Genomic DNA, 16,381 nt, shown 5'->3' on the forward strand with positions numbered 1-16,381 from the left:
AGAGATGATGCTATTATGCTTTTTTATATTTTGCTTCAAAGTAGGTAAAAAGTGTTTAATTCATATTTATTTATTAGGCTGAATATTAAAGAACTGCATCTTCTACAAGGGACTTTCCTTAGATTCTCAGTTGAATTCATCTTTCTCTTAAATTTAAGAAACCTGGACGTCTCAGGATTTGCCTTGACAAAGTGCCACCTTCCCAACTCCAGGATCACTCTGCAGAATCACAGCCAAGATATGTAAGCTATATCCACACACACTCCAACCTGGAGAATTTTATTAGGATTGGGAACACTTTCCTGGATGCTTTTCTCAGATTATCTCTTCAACAAACTAAACAAATGCACTCCTGGGGTGCCGCATCACCCACAGTATTTTTAATGGGTGGCTAAAGCAATCCTGGCTAAAGTCATGAAATCTTAACTGTCTTTCCCTTAACACTGCGTTACTAAAACCTTTTATCTTTTCCATTCCTTTCGACAAAGCCCTGTGAATTTACCTTTTCACTTCATCTATAATAATTATCTCCAGTAAAAACACTAAAGTTCAAGTGGATCCCCATGATTTCCATATGTAAATTTAAATATGCTCAAAATTAGACAAAAAGACAGTGACGTGGGGGAATGAAGAACGTTAGAACAAGAGGAGCTGAAAAACACGGGACGCGATGAGTGAAAGAACCGCCAGGGCGAAGGCGCGGTCCCCTGGCCGGGCACTGCTCGCTGCGGGGCTTACCCCCAGGGGCGGGAGCCCTTCCACGATGTTCTTCTTTCCAGAGAGGAGGTCCGACACCGGCCTCTTCTTCAGGGAGTCCCTCCGGGCTCGGTAGCGGCCAGACGTGGTGAGGTCGGACTCTGACATGGAGGGCGTCAGCAGCCCATCTCTCCAGGGCCGCTGGGCCTCTGCGGTCGTGCGGACGGGACTACTGTCTATCATCCTCTTCTCCGAGTCCGGGACGTGGGCCTTGGGCTCGAGGATGTGCAGAGGCCCGGCGAGCAGGGCGCGAGGGCAGCCAGGTGGGTCCTGGGTCAGGCCAGGCCGGGGCTCGCGCGCACGTCCAGGGGGCGCCCGGGCCCCACTCTCCTCCTCGAAGTCCTCGTCCTCTTCCTCCTCGCTGCTGTGGATCAGCATGGTGGCGTCTGATAGGGATTTCTCATGGCCGTATCTCAAACCCTCCGCCTCCTCCGGCCCTTCCCGCTTCGTTCTCTCCGTGAAAACGCTGGGCTGGGAGCCCGCCGAGAGGGCTCGCGGCACCACCTCCGCAGCCGACGCGGACAGGGTCCGCTCCTTGAGCCGCAGGCCCTCCAGGCAGTGGCTGAGCCCGGCCACCTCGATGCTGTTCCGCTTGTGCAGCTGCGCGTGGCGCGCGGCTGTGAGGGGCTCGCTGACTTCCTGCAGCGAGTGCGCCACGGGCAAGCTGTCCTCCTGGAACGTCTGCACCGAGTGGTGCACGCGCCGCGTGATGAGGTCGGGGTTGCTGCTGCTGATGTACAAGTGGCGGGACAGGTCGGGCGTGCTGTTGGCTGGCCTGGGGGGCGGATAGGGTGGGGGTGGCCGGTACACCTGCGTCCGCATGATGTTGGGGGCCGGGTAGTCCTGCGCCTGCAGCTGCGCGTTCGTCAGCTCGGGCACGCTGACCGCGCCCACCACGGGCCGCCGCTCCACGGGGTAGGGGTAGGGAGACGGGCTGTGGAAGCTGTAGCTCAGGCTGAACGGGCAGTGCGCGGTCGGCGGCGAGGGGAGCTGCGCGTGCTCGCGGATCTCGGGCTGGCTGTAGACCAGCGCCGCGGGCCTGCTGTAGGCGTACGAGCTGCCGATGTTGAGGTTTCGCAGCGAGTGGCTCTGCCGTTCCGCATGCACCAGGCCCCTGTTGAGCTGCTTCATCACAGTCTCATAGTCTGGGGTGGGGCGGTAGGACGGGGGTATCAGGGCGCTGTGCCGATGGGATGGGACGTAGTCAGGCCTCATGACGTCACTCCCGGTGATGCTTGGGTTGGACGACATGGGCGAGGGCTGCAAGTAGGGCTGAGGATTATTTAAGGAGTTGGTGCTGTGTGCGCTGTAGACACTGCCGTTACGAATCCGACCACTGAGGTCAATCTGGCCTCTATCCAAGCTTGTCTGAGAGTGACAATAGTATCCGTTCTGGTTGGGCACAAAGAGGTTATCTAGAAAAAGAATGAGTTCAAAATGAGATTTTTTTTAATTGGACTAATTACTCCAACCAAATATTGAGATCGGGCCTTACCTCTGAGGACATTTTGAACAGAGCTTGTAAAAATCCATGCTAAAATGACCTAGCTTTAGCCACACTATCTGAGTGACCCTGGGAGTTCGGCTTCCTCATCTATAGGATGGGGATGGCTCTGCCTACTTAAGGGGTGGCATTCATTGGGTGACAAAGAAAGACCCTGCCTTAAACCACACACACAGCAGACTAGCAGACTTTTTGGAACTCTGGGGAAGTTGAGGCAGAGATACCATTCAAGGCACTGGGCTGGGGACTCTTTCTTCCCTGGGTAGGGATGTGGCCTTGCTGCTGCTGACCCAGTTCAAGCACCGACTGTCTGTAAGCATTTCCTTAATGGAATTTTTGATTGATTGTTCTTCCCAAATGAATACGCGAGCTTCGACTGTAAAAGGGTAATGGTATAGCAGGATCTGAGCTTCTCTGGTCCAACAGTGTCACCAGCAGCCACACAGCCCATAAAGTGTCCAGAGCCAAGAGGAGTCACATTAAAACAGCTGCAGCTGCCCCCTGCCCTGGCCCCCATGTTTCAGGAAGATCCAGACCTGCGGCTAACAGAATCAGTTTAACCTAATCTTACAATAGCTATGCATGTGTCCCTGCCCAGGGATGACAGGGGCCATGTTTCTTCTAGTCAATTTGTAGCTCACCTGCCTTCTGTTACTGAGGATGATTTCTAACCCTAGATGATTTCTAACACTCAGCAGCCAACTCCTTCAAATAACAATTTCCTCTGAAAGGCATTATTTTTGTGCTTCAAAAGTTCCATCGTGATTTAAGTGATACTTAATAGGCCACAATGGGGTGGGTACAATTTATTCTGGTGGCACATAAGGCTGTGAGGAAATAGCATTCAAACCTCCATGGTATTCTTCTGCTGACACATAGCACTTCCTTGTCACTGTGCTTTCCTTGTCTATGCAAAGCTTGGTCATGGCTCCATCTCTGCAATCCTCCTTTTCTCACTGCTGTCACAGCTCGGGCCCCTACCCCCGGCCTGTCTGAACTAGCTCTATATCCACCTAGTCTCCCTGCTTCTGCACCCCACAAACCATCTAGCCATTTATGGGACTGTTATGTGGAAAAGGCAATACTGAGAATAGAAGGGGAAAAAGACGGCTGGAATACAGGCAAGAAAAGGGGAAAGGTATGCATGAAATCACCATAATTCAAGGAAGGGAGAAGAGATAAAAGGTTACAGGAGTCCAGAGGAAGGAATGGTCATTTCCAGCCTGGGTTGGGTTGATGGGAACAAGGAAGAGAGAACCAAGAACCACCTCGCAGAAGATATGGCAGTTAAGGGGACTTGAGGGGTAAGTGGGTGAGGTGGGCATGTCCAGCTTCCATCAGAAGTGAGGTCTCTCAACCTCTCAGAGCAGGCAGGATTACGCCTCCTCACCCCTTGATACCAAGCATAGCAATGCGACTAGTAATGGTCAAGGGTAAGAGCACAGAGGGTTAAAAGCCAGCTTCCAGGCTCTCTTCCAGCTGCAACACTGACCAACAACATTCCAGAGAGAAGAGGCTCTCCAGCTCAAGCTCCTACTGCAGACTCACAGGGGCAGAGCCCTCCTGCTAGTGCAGTGTGCAATGGACAGGTGACCCTTACTATTACTTCCCTGAGAGTTTGGAATGGAATATTTTCTCAGCACAGCACAGCCCTGCCTATCCAGTCTGGATGTCATGTGAACATAAGGGTGCATGGGGTAAGGGTACCTGGGGGTGCAGAGCAGCACTGGCAAAGCCAGGGAGCACCCCCGGGCAAGATGGCGTGGCTGGAGTGTCAGATAGCTACAGAGGAGTAAAATAACTTGGGAAGTAAGGGTAGAAGAGCAGGCTCAGTGAATATTGTGTGAAGTCTCGAACACTAGGCAAAAGAATGATCCTGTAGCCGGGCACAGTGGCTCATGCCTGTAACACCAGCACTTTGGGAGGTAAGGCGGGCAGATCACCTGAGGTTGGGCGTTCAAGACCAGCCTGACCAACATGGAGAAACCCCATCTCTACTAAACATACAAAATTAGCTGGGTGTGGTGGCATATGCCTGTAATCCCAGCTACTTGGGAGGCTGGGGCAGGAAAATCACTTGAACCCAGGAGGTGGAGGTTGCAGTGAGCTAAAATCACACCACTGCACTCTAGCCTGGGCAACAAGGGCGAAACTCTGTCTCAGAAAAGAAAAGAAAAGAAAAGTTAAATGTGGATGAGACCCCTGGGAAGCTCACAGAGGGAGGGAAGAGGCCACAGGACAGACCTGCAGGGCACACCAAACAATACTGATGGGAAGGAGGAGGGAAAAACCCAGCATGCCAGAAGGAGAGTTTCCAGAAGGTACAAAGGCTTGAACGTGATGGTGAGGGGATGTGGGGGTGCTAGGAGCCTTGGAAAGGGCTGCTTTAACAGAGTGGCAAAGGCAGAGGAGTGGGTGGTAACCAGCAAGCAGAAGCAGCACACAGAGAGTACTCTTAGAAGTCAGTGAGAAAGGATGGGCATGGTGGCTCACGCCTGTAATCCCAGGACTTTGGGAGGCTGAGGTGGGTGGATCACAAGGTCAGGAGATCGCGACCACCCTGGCTAACACGGTGAAACCCTGTCTCTACTAAAAATAAAAAAAATTAGCCATGTGTGGTGGCAGGGGCCTGTAGTCCCAGCTACTTGGGAGGCTGAGGCAGGAAAACAGCATGAACCTGGGAGGCGGAGCTTGCAGTGAGTCGAGACCCCACCACTGCACTCCAGCCTGGGTGACAGAGCGAGACTCTGTCTCAAAAACAAAAAAGAAGTCAGTGAGAAAGGAAAGCACATCACTCAAACCATCACTTAAAGCGAGGAGAACAAACAATATTAGGATGCTTATAGACAGAGGAAAGAGAATGAAGGGCGAAATGAGACACAATGCAGAGGACAGCCAGGTCCCGGAAGTAGGAGGGGCCAGGATTGCAAGTACCAGACAAGGGCAGGGCGCGAGAGGGAGGAAATAGAAGAACATGGCGAGGGGGGCACTCTCGGGCTCTACATCCAAAGCCCTCCTCTCTACTACCCACCTCACTGCATGAAAACGCTCATCTTTACACCAGGGCCGACACAAGCAATAGTCACATCCCACCTTCTGGTCCCTTCATGCATCACTCCCTACCAGTTCCTTACCCGAGAGGGAACCTGGACCACTCTACTCTCCAAACACGCACTGCTTCATTCTGTGCATGGCGTTCACTATCCCCAAAACTAGGAACAGCAACGCCAGTCAAGTCCCTGCCTTTCTACCTGCTGAAATCCACCCATCTTTTCAGATACAGAAAGTTCTTCTCAATCTCCCCAATGTGATGGGTCTCTCTTCCATTGAGGAGCATGGTAATTGCACATGCTGTCTCAGAAAAACTATCATATTCAAGTTATTTGTGCCAGGAGTGGTGGCTCAGGCCTATAATCCCAGCACTTGGAAAGGCAGAGGCAGGAGGACAGCCTGGGCCCAGGAGATTGAGACCAGCCTGAACATATAGCAAGACCCCATTCTCCACAAAAAAGGGTTCAGGGGGAGAAAGACAAAGTTATTTGTACACCTGTCTTCAACTATCAGATTCTAAGTTGTTTTTTTTTTTTTTTTTTTTTTTTTTATTTTATTTTATTTGAGATAGTCTCCCTCTATTATCCAGGCTGGAGTGCAGTAGCGCAATCTTGGCTCACTGCAACCTCCACCCCCACCTTGGGCTTAAGCAATTCTCCCACCTCAGCCTCCTGAGTAGCCAGGACCACAGGCGCATACCACCATGCCCAGTGTTTTTTTTTTGTTTGTTTGTTTTTTTGGATAGAGACTGGGTCTGGCCCTGTGGCCCAGGTTGAAGATAAGCTTCTTAAGATGTGGAAATACTCATCTGCATAAACCTCCTTAGCATTTGGTATAGCCCCACTGCTTAAACTTCAGCTTGGGAGTTTGTTACAAATACAATTGCTTATACTTCTCAAGTGAAAACTGCAGTAGTCACATGTTTAACTTTTACAATAGGAAAGCCTCTGGCAGGGGAAAAAAAGTAAACCTGGGAATTCTTTGTCAGATAGCAAAGAAGCACTTAAAGGCTAATAGAGTGGTGGTAAAAGGACACAGGAACCAGCTTGATAGTTTCCCATTGGCCAAATTTGAGATCAGTGGCGCATCAAAATTTGATACTGCATTTTTTTTACATATATTCAAGAACCCAAGTATATGTAGTGGCTCACACCTGTAATCCCAGCAATCCGGGAGGCTGAGGGGGGGCAGATCACCTGAGGTCAGAAGTTTGAGACCAGTCTGGCCAACATGGCGAAATCCCATCTCTACTAAAAATTACAAAAATTAGCCAGGCATGGTGGCGCACCTGTAGTCCCAGCTACTTGGGAAGCTGAGGCACCAGAATCGTTTGAATCTGGTAGGTGGATGTTGCAGTGAGCTGAGACACGCCACTGCACTCTAGCCTGGGTGACAGATTGAGACTTTGTCTCAAAAAAAAAAAAAAAAACTGAATATATTGGCTTCTTTTATGAATCCAGGATAGCTATTATCATGATGCAATTTGGGGTGCAACTTCAGCCAAAAACTGTCCAGGTTTCACAATCTCCAAGCATTCACAGATTTATCCATAGTAATAACTATATAAGGCATGGTGAAACAGTGTACTTTACCTTGGGAAGAAGCATATGGTTCTGTATAATGTCCATTATAGTGCAGCTGTGGTGGGGGAGGCATCACGTAGGGCTGGGGTTTAGGCTAAGAAATGGAGAGTTGGACACAGGGTTAAAACACATTGCTTATATAATACAGGTAAAGTTATTATCCACTGGATTCTTTCTGTTAAAAATAAACTTCTGAAGGAATTAAATATATTATATATAGAAAATAAACATGAAGACAGTAGTTCTTATCATATCTAGCATTTTCTATGTTTCCCCAAATGGCAATGCCAAACCCCTATGACTGATACCAAGGGCATTAGGCTCCACAAGAAAATCTGCATCTAAAAAGCTAAGAGCAAGAAGGAATAGATACAGATTTCCTTGTATAAACATTTGAACATAAGAAGCTTATATGTATTATAATCAATCTTATTAAAGTCATCTAATATTTTAAATATATACCAACTTAGGATTACTCTTGGCCAACAGTCTAAGTTCTTAATATTAAGGTCAGACCTAATATTCAAATATGTATAATATAATAATATAAATACTAGATTGGACCTATGGGAAAAAATCACCATTTCTTTGGTTAAAAATGATGAAATATCAATACACTTTTATGGTTCAAACTCAAAATTAACAGTATTGAAAGCATATTTTATTAAGGAAAAACATCACTAAAATATAAAAGCAATCATATTTTCCTTGTTTCTTACCAGAGACATCCTTGAAGAAGACCTCCTCCTGATTGGGTTCACTGTGACAGTCTGAGTTTGCCTATAAAATAGGATGTCTCTGAGAAGAGCACATACACACTTCTCTTAAATTCTACCAAAACAAGATTAGGAACGTAAAATAATAAATCTTCTAAGGCAAAAAAAAAAGACAAGCTATCTAAGTCATGAAGTCAGAGAAAAGAAGGGAGTTTTTTTTTTAACCAAAAAAAAAAAAAAAATAGCTGGGTGTGGTGGTATGCGCCTGTTTCTCTCTCAGTCCTTTCCTGCTACCCCAACCCCTCAACCTGCCCTGTGGTTTCAGGCTCCCCACACAGTATCATCACCTGGACCCACAAAGGGATCAAAGCATCTTTGCCAGGCCCATCCAAGTAAACCTTTGGATTAGCCATAAGCAGTGGGGAAAGAGACAAGGCTGTATCACCCACACACTTGCCACAGGAGAAGTGGGATTCAGTGCAAATGCAAATGTGTTTTCTCCTGTGCACTGGGGGAGCCCTGGATCTCTCCACTAACCTTCTTCCCGGGGAACCATCCACTGTCAACCCAGAAGCCTCAAGCAGTAAGAACTGCCTTTAATTAAAAGTCTGTTAACCACAGACTACAAACATAATAAAGAAATGAATTTATAATTTTAGTGACAAGAAACTACATTTCCAAGTGCAGTAAGCATGCTCCTGTAGTCCCAGCCTCTTGGGAGCATCTTGGGCCCAGGAGTTCAAGACCAGCCCAGACAACATAGCAAGACCCCATCTTTTAAAAAACTCAAATATAAAAAAAAATTCAAACATATATATTTTTAAAATCTACATTTCCTCTAAGGAACCAAAGGAAAGCAAGGTACAAGATTTGGTTCAGTGAGCCGATGGTAAACCCATTTACCTTTCTTTGCAGGAAATTTTTGATTTGTTTTGAATATACTTTTTAAAAAACACCTAAGGCCAGGCACAGTGGCTCACACCTGTAATCCCAAACTTTCAGAGGACAAGGCAGGTGGATCACCTGAAGTCAGGAGTTTGAGACCAGCCTGGCCAATATGGTGAACCCTCGTCTCTACTGAAAATACAAAAACTAGCTGGGAGTGGTGGTGGGTGCCTATACCGAGCTACTCGGGAGTCTGAGGCAGGGGAGTCACTTGAACCCAGGAGGCAGAGGCTGCAGTGAGCTGAGATTGCGCCATTGCACTCCAGCCTGGGCAACAAGAGCGAGATTCCAGTCAAAAAAAAAAAAAAAGCACCTAAATGTATTAGGGAGTGCTGACGAATACTTATCTGATAATGTGAGATTTTAAACTATTCACATGGTAAGTTCTATCTTTAAATAAACAATAAAATAAAAAAAGGAACAAGAAACAGAAAAGCCCATTTGTAACTACTGATTTTAAATAAAGTCAAGATTTTTTTTTTTCTTCTGTGTGGTCAGTTTTACTGCAAGATCTGGGAACCTACACACTTGAATTCTTGGCTTTGTGGATAACATGTAGTTTGTCAAAGCACTTTTTCTTAGACCTTTTACCACCTGTTCCTGGTTCATGTACTTATGTAACACATAATTACTGATTAAAAAAGTATTTTGTGACCTTTGGTTACAGTGTTCTAAGGACTAATTACTAGAAAATCCATCATGACAAAGTGAATATTCAATCCATTTAAGCAAATTTACCATAATATCAAGCCTCACGTCTCATAAATTAACATTACTCTTAACACTCTGAAAACTAGTATATTCAAAAACCCTGAATATTAGCTTATTTTTATAAGACTCTTGAGATAAAAAGAAAACTAGTACATACTAGTTTTAACATCAGGTGATTACAACTGCTTTTACTAGCTTTTATAAATAATTTCATATTCTGTTATTGGAAAGTATTCAGGCTGTTAATGAAAAATAAATGTCTCTTTTCCAAAAGATGTTCCATTCTTCCAGTATTTATTTTGGTGAGACAAGTCTGCGTGGTGTGTCTGGGTTTAAAACAAAAAAACAAAAAAACAAATACTCTTTAACTGCACATTAATATATTCCTTAAAATTAGTGCCCACAAATTAGCTGGACATGGTGGCAGGCGTCTGTAATCCCAGCTACTCAGGAGGCTGGGGCAGGAGAATCGCTTGAACCAAGGGGGCGGAGGTTGCAGTGAACCGAAATCACGCCACTGCACTCCAGCCTGGGACACAGAGTGAGACTCCGTCTCAAAAAAAAAAAAAAAAAAAAGATAGTAAGTACCCAGAATTTGAAGACACTGCATTTTTGCAGCCTTGAAATTTACTTTGTCTCTGGTTATTCTTCATTGTCAGGACTAGGTTTAGGCAAACTGGGTCCTCTGAATATTGTGTTCAGTCTAGCAGAGACTCACTGTCCAGATGGACTGAACTCAAACTTTTAAAGTACTATAAATTCACAAGGGTTGCCGACAGAATTCTCTGTCAACAAACTCCAACAACATGTCTATAATTGCCCAGCCTGGGGCAAAAATAAAACACAAAACCCAAGGATGCAGAGCTTCAGCACATGGGCGGCCCTCCCACACTGATAGCTTTCTTGGCGCTCTTGCCGGCAGCACCCAGTGTGGAGGCGAACACTGCCCACTGTAGTAGCCGGCTCTACTAACAAAACAAACTACAAAAGCATGTACCTGCCAAAGTGCTTGACCCAGGCAGCCACACCATCAGTTCTAATAGTCTAACCTTCTCTTTCTTCTTGGCGTTGTTCTAATAAATGCAGTTTACTCCGAGACCAACTATCCTCAACTTGGCAGACAAGAGAAAACCATGTAACTATTGGTTGTGGTTTCCAAACGTTTTGGGCAGTTACTATGTTGCTGGGTGCTGCTAAATAACTGAGAAGAAATCACTAGAATCTGTGCACCAAAGAAGACAAAATAAAAATTTAAAAGGCTGAGCCTGGCATGGTGGTGTATGCCTGTGTAGTCCCAGCGACTTGGGAGGCTGAGGCAGGAGGATCCCTTGAATCCAGGAGTTCATGGCTGTAGTGCACTATGATCACATCTGTGAATTCCCACCATATTCCACCTGGGAAACTGGGATACTAGGACCTTGTGTCTTTAAAAAAAAAAAGAAAAAAGGCTGCCAGCCCAAGTAAAATCAATATTATGTATTGAAACTGTGCTAAGGACTGTACATGATTATCTCGTGGAATGTGAACACCAACCCCACAAGGGAGGTCCAGTTATCCTGATTTTGCAGATAAGGAAAGTGATACATAGGTTCAGTAAGTTGCTCCTGGTCACATGGCAAACAAGTAGTAGAACCGGCATTTGAACCAGCAGGTCTGTTGGATTCCTGAGTGTATGTGGCTAACAATCATGTGTTCAACCTGCTCCCCAGCCCCAACTAATCTGTAAGCTCCATGGAGGCAAGATGTGGTATCCCTGGTGCCTTTGCTGAGCAAGTGAATGACTAACAAGTGAGGACTAAAGTGATGCTTATTACTAAGCATTTACAGCTGAGCTTATATTTCTAAGCCTCGTCTGAATTTTGCTTTTTAAGTTTCCTTTCTTATATGATGAAAGGGAGTTAAGATTTTGACAAACAAAAAAATGCCATTGATAGCTCATAAACTAATAGACAGTTCAAGGAATAGATTCCTTCCTGTAATCCCAGGTACTTAGGAGGCTGAGATGTAAGGATCGCTTGAGGCCAGGGGTTTATGACCAGCCTGGGCAACATAGCAAGACCCCATCTCTAAAAAACTAAAAAAAAAAATTAGCCAGGCATGGTGGCACACGCTTATAATCCTGGCTACTCCAGAAGCTGAGGGCTGAGGCCACTGGATCCCTTGAGCCCAGGAGTCTGAGGTTACAGTGAGCTATGATCACACCACTGCACTCCAACCTGGAAGACAGAGTAAGACCCCATCTCTTAAAAAAAAAAAAAAAAAATGTGTTAGATGGTGGAAATACCTAGCAAATGTTTGTCTCAATGACTGACCTTTTGAGCTCACTATAGTAAGGGTAAGGAAGAATAAATGCTCTCCTCCCAGCCTACACTTGGGTAGACCAGGGCTACATCCAAGCTGCTTACAGGTCACTGACTTGGCTCTGAGATGCCTGTTCCTACTGTTCACCCCCCTACCAAACCCCGCCTTAGGTGTAGCTTCCTGGCATTGTGGGCAAGAGGAACAAAGCCAGCAGAGACCATCTCAGGTAACTGGGAAGGAATACTGATGGAGGGAGAGGCCCTGGCATCACTCCATCCCCATGACATGTGTGATTTTCTTGTTTTTGGAGACGGGGTCTTGCTCGGTCGCCCAGGCTGGAGTGCAGTGGTGTGATCCTGGCTCACTGCAACCTTCACCTCCCAGGCTCAAGCGATTCTCCTACCTCAGGCTTCTAAGCAGCTGGGATTATAGGCGCCCGCCACCATGTCTGGCTAAGTTTTGCATTTTTAGTAGAGATGGGGTTTCACCATGTTGGCCAGGCTAGTCTTGAACTCCTGGCCTCAGATAATCCACCTGCCTCAGCCTCCCAAGTGCTGGGATTACAGGCATGAATCACCGCGCCCGGCCAACATGTGTGGTTTTCTAGGGTGACACTGACCTTTATCCATATAAGAACCCACTCAGAAAAAGCCGCTGCCTCTCCTCAGCTCCACCAGGGGTCCATGTCCCCATACCCAGAGGTCCCACTGTTTGGCCTTGTGGCTGCTCCTCATCTCCCCTCCCACCTCTTCCTGCCCTGCTCCTTCACATGGATCCATGGGAACTACTGGGTCCTCTCCACACTTCTGGGACTCAGGGGACTGGAATGGGATAGGGGCTGTTCCATCTTCTTCCAGACTTCCTATAGTCTCTTCAAGCCCTGCAGTAGGCCAAGAAGAAGACAGGGTAAATCCTTTCCCTTTCCAGGCAGGGCCTACTCCAGTCAGTCTCCTGATTACAAAAGTCTCCAGAACCAAGGTGGACACTGGCTGCTATGTTCACCGACACCCCTGAGTTGCAGGGAGCACTCACCAGCCATCTCACTGCGCTCAGCGAGTGGCCTGCTGCGGTCTGAAATACAAGTTTCCCTTCTGGAGAAAGTCTCTTGAACCCTCTATCACTTGGCTTTGCAGGTTCAAGGATACCATCCTCACTTTCCCTCACAGAAAAGGGCAAGGGAGCCCCCTACACCAAGGGGCCTCTCAAGACTCCCCCACTCTCCCAGCCTTTTTCTTATATAAATCAGGGAGGGTGATTACAGCATGACCAGTTCTGGGGCTTGGAGTGAGAGATAGTGGGTTTGAAGCAGATTTCTGACCTAACAGGTTGACATTATTATCTCATTTAATTGCCAATTCGACCCTAAAGGAATATTAAGGATAAAAGTCTCATTATCCTCACTTTATAATTTTTAAAAGACAGATTGTTATCCATCTAACATTTTTAAGGTTTGGATAACGATCATTCTGTTATCTAAGGTACTTTGTTAGGGGGTGGAGGGGGAAGGCTGTTGGATCGTGCCATTGTATAAATACTAAAATATAGTTATCTGGGTCCAGGTTAGATGAGTCACATAAGGCCATCCCAAACACCAATAAACTATACATCAGGACTGCAGGTGAAGGGGACATCCTGGGATTACAGTTCCCCTTTCTGTGCAAGTCGAGTCTATCTCCTGGGCCACCAGTCACCCCAGCCCAAACCAGATGTCCAGAAGCCACTGTCCAGTTCCAGGCCAGCTGCAGTTTTGTTAAATGCCTATCACGCTTTAGTTTACCCATCTGGCCCATGATAACAAGTCTACCAATATTTCAGAATCATAATATTGGAACATGACTAAACAGTCTATATTGAGAGCCTTTAAAACACGGTCGTAACAATTAAAGTTCTTTTCATTTTATTATCAAGCAAAATTTTAAAAGCTAATATTAAAAGCTTCATTTACCTTACGTGGGAAACAAACGCTCACAATGAAATATATTAGTTCCCTACAGAATGAATCATAAGTAATTACATAGGAATAGCTCATGGAAATTGACTGCCACAATCTATCGGATATATACAGATTGACAACAAACTTTGGAAAACAGCCCTTTAAACATAATTATTCCATTTTGAAAAGAATCAGGTGTTTCTTATTTAGGTATAATATATGCAACTGATGACATTAATGTAGTTTTATTCACACTTGCCAATAAATAGCAATATTCCAAAAACTAGAGCTGAATTTCTAAGACTGAATCATTCACCATAATCAATCATTTGTTGCTTTTCCCTCTTCCCTCTTTTACTTATTACAAGTTGTTAATTTGCAAAAAAAAAAAAAAAAAAAAAAAAAAAAAAAAGGCACTAACCACCAGCCAATATGGATGCCTCATGGCAAGGGATTATGTTTTATGGTTTATTCAGATTGTAGATTCTCCACTATTTTCCAGAGAAGAAATGAACTGAGGTAATAATGGCTCAATATTATGACATTCTTAACTTATTAAAGTCTTTAAAATGAAAATTCTGTGGTCCAACAGACTGCATTATCTACTGCTTGAATCTTAGAACTTACTTGTGCATAGAAATCATGCCACATATGGCTGGATAACCAGGCCAGCCCTGGGGAACCCCAAAGGCAACAAGCACTGCTGAACATCACCACCAGGGGGAACACTTTCATATGCAAATACACCCAGGCAGCTAGCGGAAACCGGTTCCCATATTTACAAAGAAAGCAGTTCCTCCTCCCTGTCAGTGCTTACGAAAATCCCATCACCAGAACAGCGGTGGGGACTCGGATGCAAACATGGTGCAGGGGAAGGCAGAGAAGAGACAGGGACTGGGCCATATGTGCAAACCACTGGGCAGCTCCCTGTCCGGGTGGGCATCTCTGCATGTTATCTTTACACTGCTGCTCCTGCCCAGAGTTTCTCTCACACCCTGCAAGACAGAAGGCACTTCCATAGCCTTTCTCCTTCCTTCCTGGTGCTAAGGGGCAAAACGCCCTTGTTAGACTTTCCCTCCACCTCATGCCTCATTTACAATCTGTAATAAAAGGAAGAGACAAAGGAGCAAAAGGGCTCTTCTCCCCTGTGACGCCCATCACTGCCACACTCCAGCTCCCGTCGTTCACTAACCCTTACACACCGGGCACCTTGCCAGATAGGGGACACGAAGATGAGGAAGAGGGGACCCTGCCCTCATGGAGCTCCATCAAACAAGAGAGACAGATCAAATCCACATGAAAAGAGCAGGCAGGAACTACTCTAAGAGGCTAGCACAGCAGCTAAGAGCACAGGCTCGAGTCTTGCTGCTCCACTTAGTAGTTGTGTGGCAGGGCAAGACATTTCACTTCTCTAAGTCTCCATACCTTCATCAATAATGGGATAGTAATAATTGTGCCCAACAGGGTTACTGTAAGGATTAAAGAAAATAAAAGCGCTCAGTATAATGCTTGACATAGAGCAAGCATTTACTAAATTATTGTTACGAATTATTCAGATCATTGTTACAAAAGACAGAAAAAAACAACTTTTAGAGTGGTATTGAGGACTAAACAAACCGTATGCTTGGTGGTGTCTACAGGGGCTGTATTTTAAACTCAATCTTGAAGAATGACTAAGAGTCTGTCAGAGAAGGGAAGGAAGGACATTTTAGGAAAGGCCTGGGTTGGGAGCATTCACATGATAAGGAAAGACTTCTTCCTGGAGTCAGACTCCAAGGCCACTGGGCTTGGGCAGCTAAGTCCAGAGAAGGACCTGAGAAGTCTGCCCTTAATCCTGTAGCCAGGACGGGGCGGGTGAGAGGCACATACTCAGATTTGTTCCTGACATGTAACTTCAACAGCAGTGCTACATATTTTGCTTATCTATCCAGAAGACTGCATACAGGTGAGATAGGGCATGGGGGGCCAAATGGGAGGCAGCTCCAGGAGGCGCCTCCAGAAATGGTGCGAGGACAAAAGGACAGCTCAAAGAAAGGTTGTGGGAATTGAATGAAACATTTCAGGTCTCAGCTTAGATGTCACTTGGCTGGGTAGCCTTTCCTATCTTGGCAGTTCTGGGTGAGGTACCGTTTTCCCAAGGGATCTTACAGCACCAGCATCAAGACATCTCGAATCAGAGCTCTTAACACTTGTATCTACAGATTAGTTGAACAAATTAATTAAGGCCGATAGTGAGCTAGGCCCTTGCTTGGCATGGGGAATATAGCACTGAAGGCAGGGAAGAATGTCTGTCCTTATGCACTGCTGTAGAGCTTACCTGCTGGCAGGGGATATAGGCAAACAAGCAAACAAACAAATACAGAAATTCACATGGTGCTAAGTGTTATAAAGAACAAAACAAAGTTAGAGGGCAAAGAGACAGATCGTAGTGGAAGGGGAGTACCATAGGACAATCAGGGACAGCCTCTGAAGAGGTTCATATCTGACCAGACAGCAGATAGCAGGCTGTAATGAGGGAGCAAGGCAGGTGGAGACCTGGGAAAACAGCAAGGACAGTGTCCCCTAGGGTGAGGCACATCTGTAGCCTAGCCAGGATACCACTGTGGCTGGAACAGAGCAAGCAAGGAGGAGGATAAAAGACACAAGGTTGGAACCAGGCAAGCACCACACTGTGTATGGTTTAGTACTTTTATTAGAAGTAAAATGGGGCCAGGCATGGTGGCTCACACTTGTCTAGCACTTTGGGAGGCCGGGGCAGGAGGATCCCTCAAGTCCAGAAGTTTGAGACCAGTCTGGACAACATAAGGAGATCCCGCCTCTATAAAAAATATCAAAAAATTAACCAGGTGTGGTGGTACACAACCATCTACTCAGGAGGCTG

At 46.1% G+C, this 16,381-nt stretch overlaps 1 protein-coding gene across 2 annotated transcripts in view; it reads right to left on the reverse strand.

The window, feature by feature from the left end:
• PTPN21 (protein tyrosine phosphatase non-receptor type 21) overlaps positions 1–16,381 on the reverse strand; it is an 88,587-nt gene that overhangs the window by 12,522 nt on the left and 59,684 nt on the right. For both annotated transcript variants that reach the window (XM_010384113.2, XM_030931307.1), the window contains 3 exons: positions 7,614–7,674; positions 6,904–6,988; positions 739–2,171 (listed from right to left, as the gene is read on the reverse strand). In XM_010384113.2, the coding sequence (XP_010382415.2) occupies positions 739–2,171; positions 6,904–6,988; positions 7,614–7,674 (1,579 nt within the window). The remainder of the gene's footprint in view (positions 1–738; positions 2,172–6,903; positions 6,989–7,613; positions 7,675–16,381) is intronic.

The sequence above is a fragment of the Rhinopithecus roxellana genome, chromosome 5 (assembly GCF_007565055.1).
Source record: "Rhinopithecus roxellana isolate Shanxi Qingling chromosome 5, ASM756505v1, whole genome shotgun sequence".
Taxonomy (NCBI): domain Eukaryota; kingdom Metazoa; phylum Chordata; class Mammalia; order Primates; family Cercopithecidae; genus Rhinopithecus; species Rhinopithecus roxellana.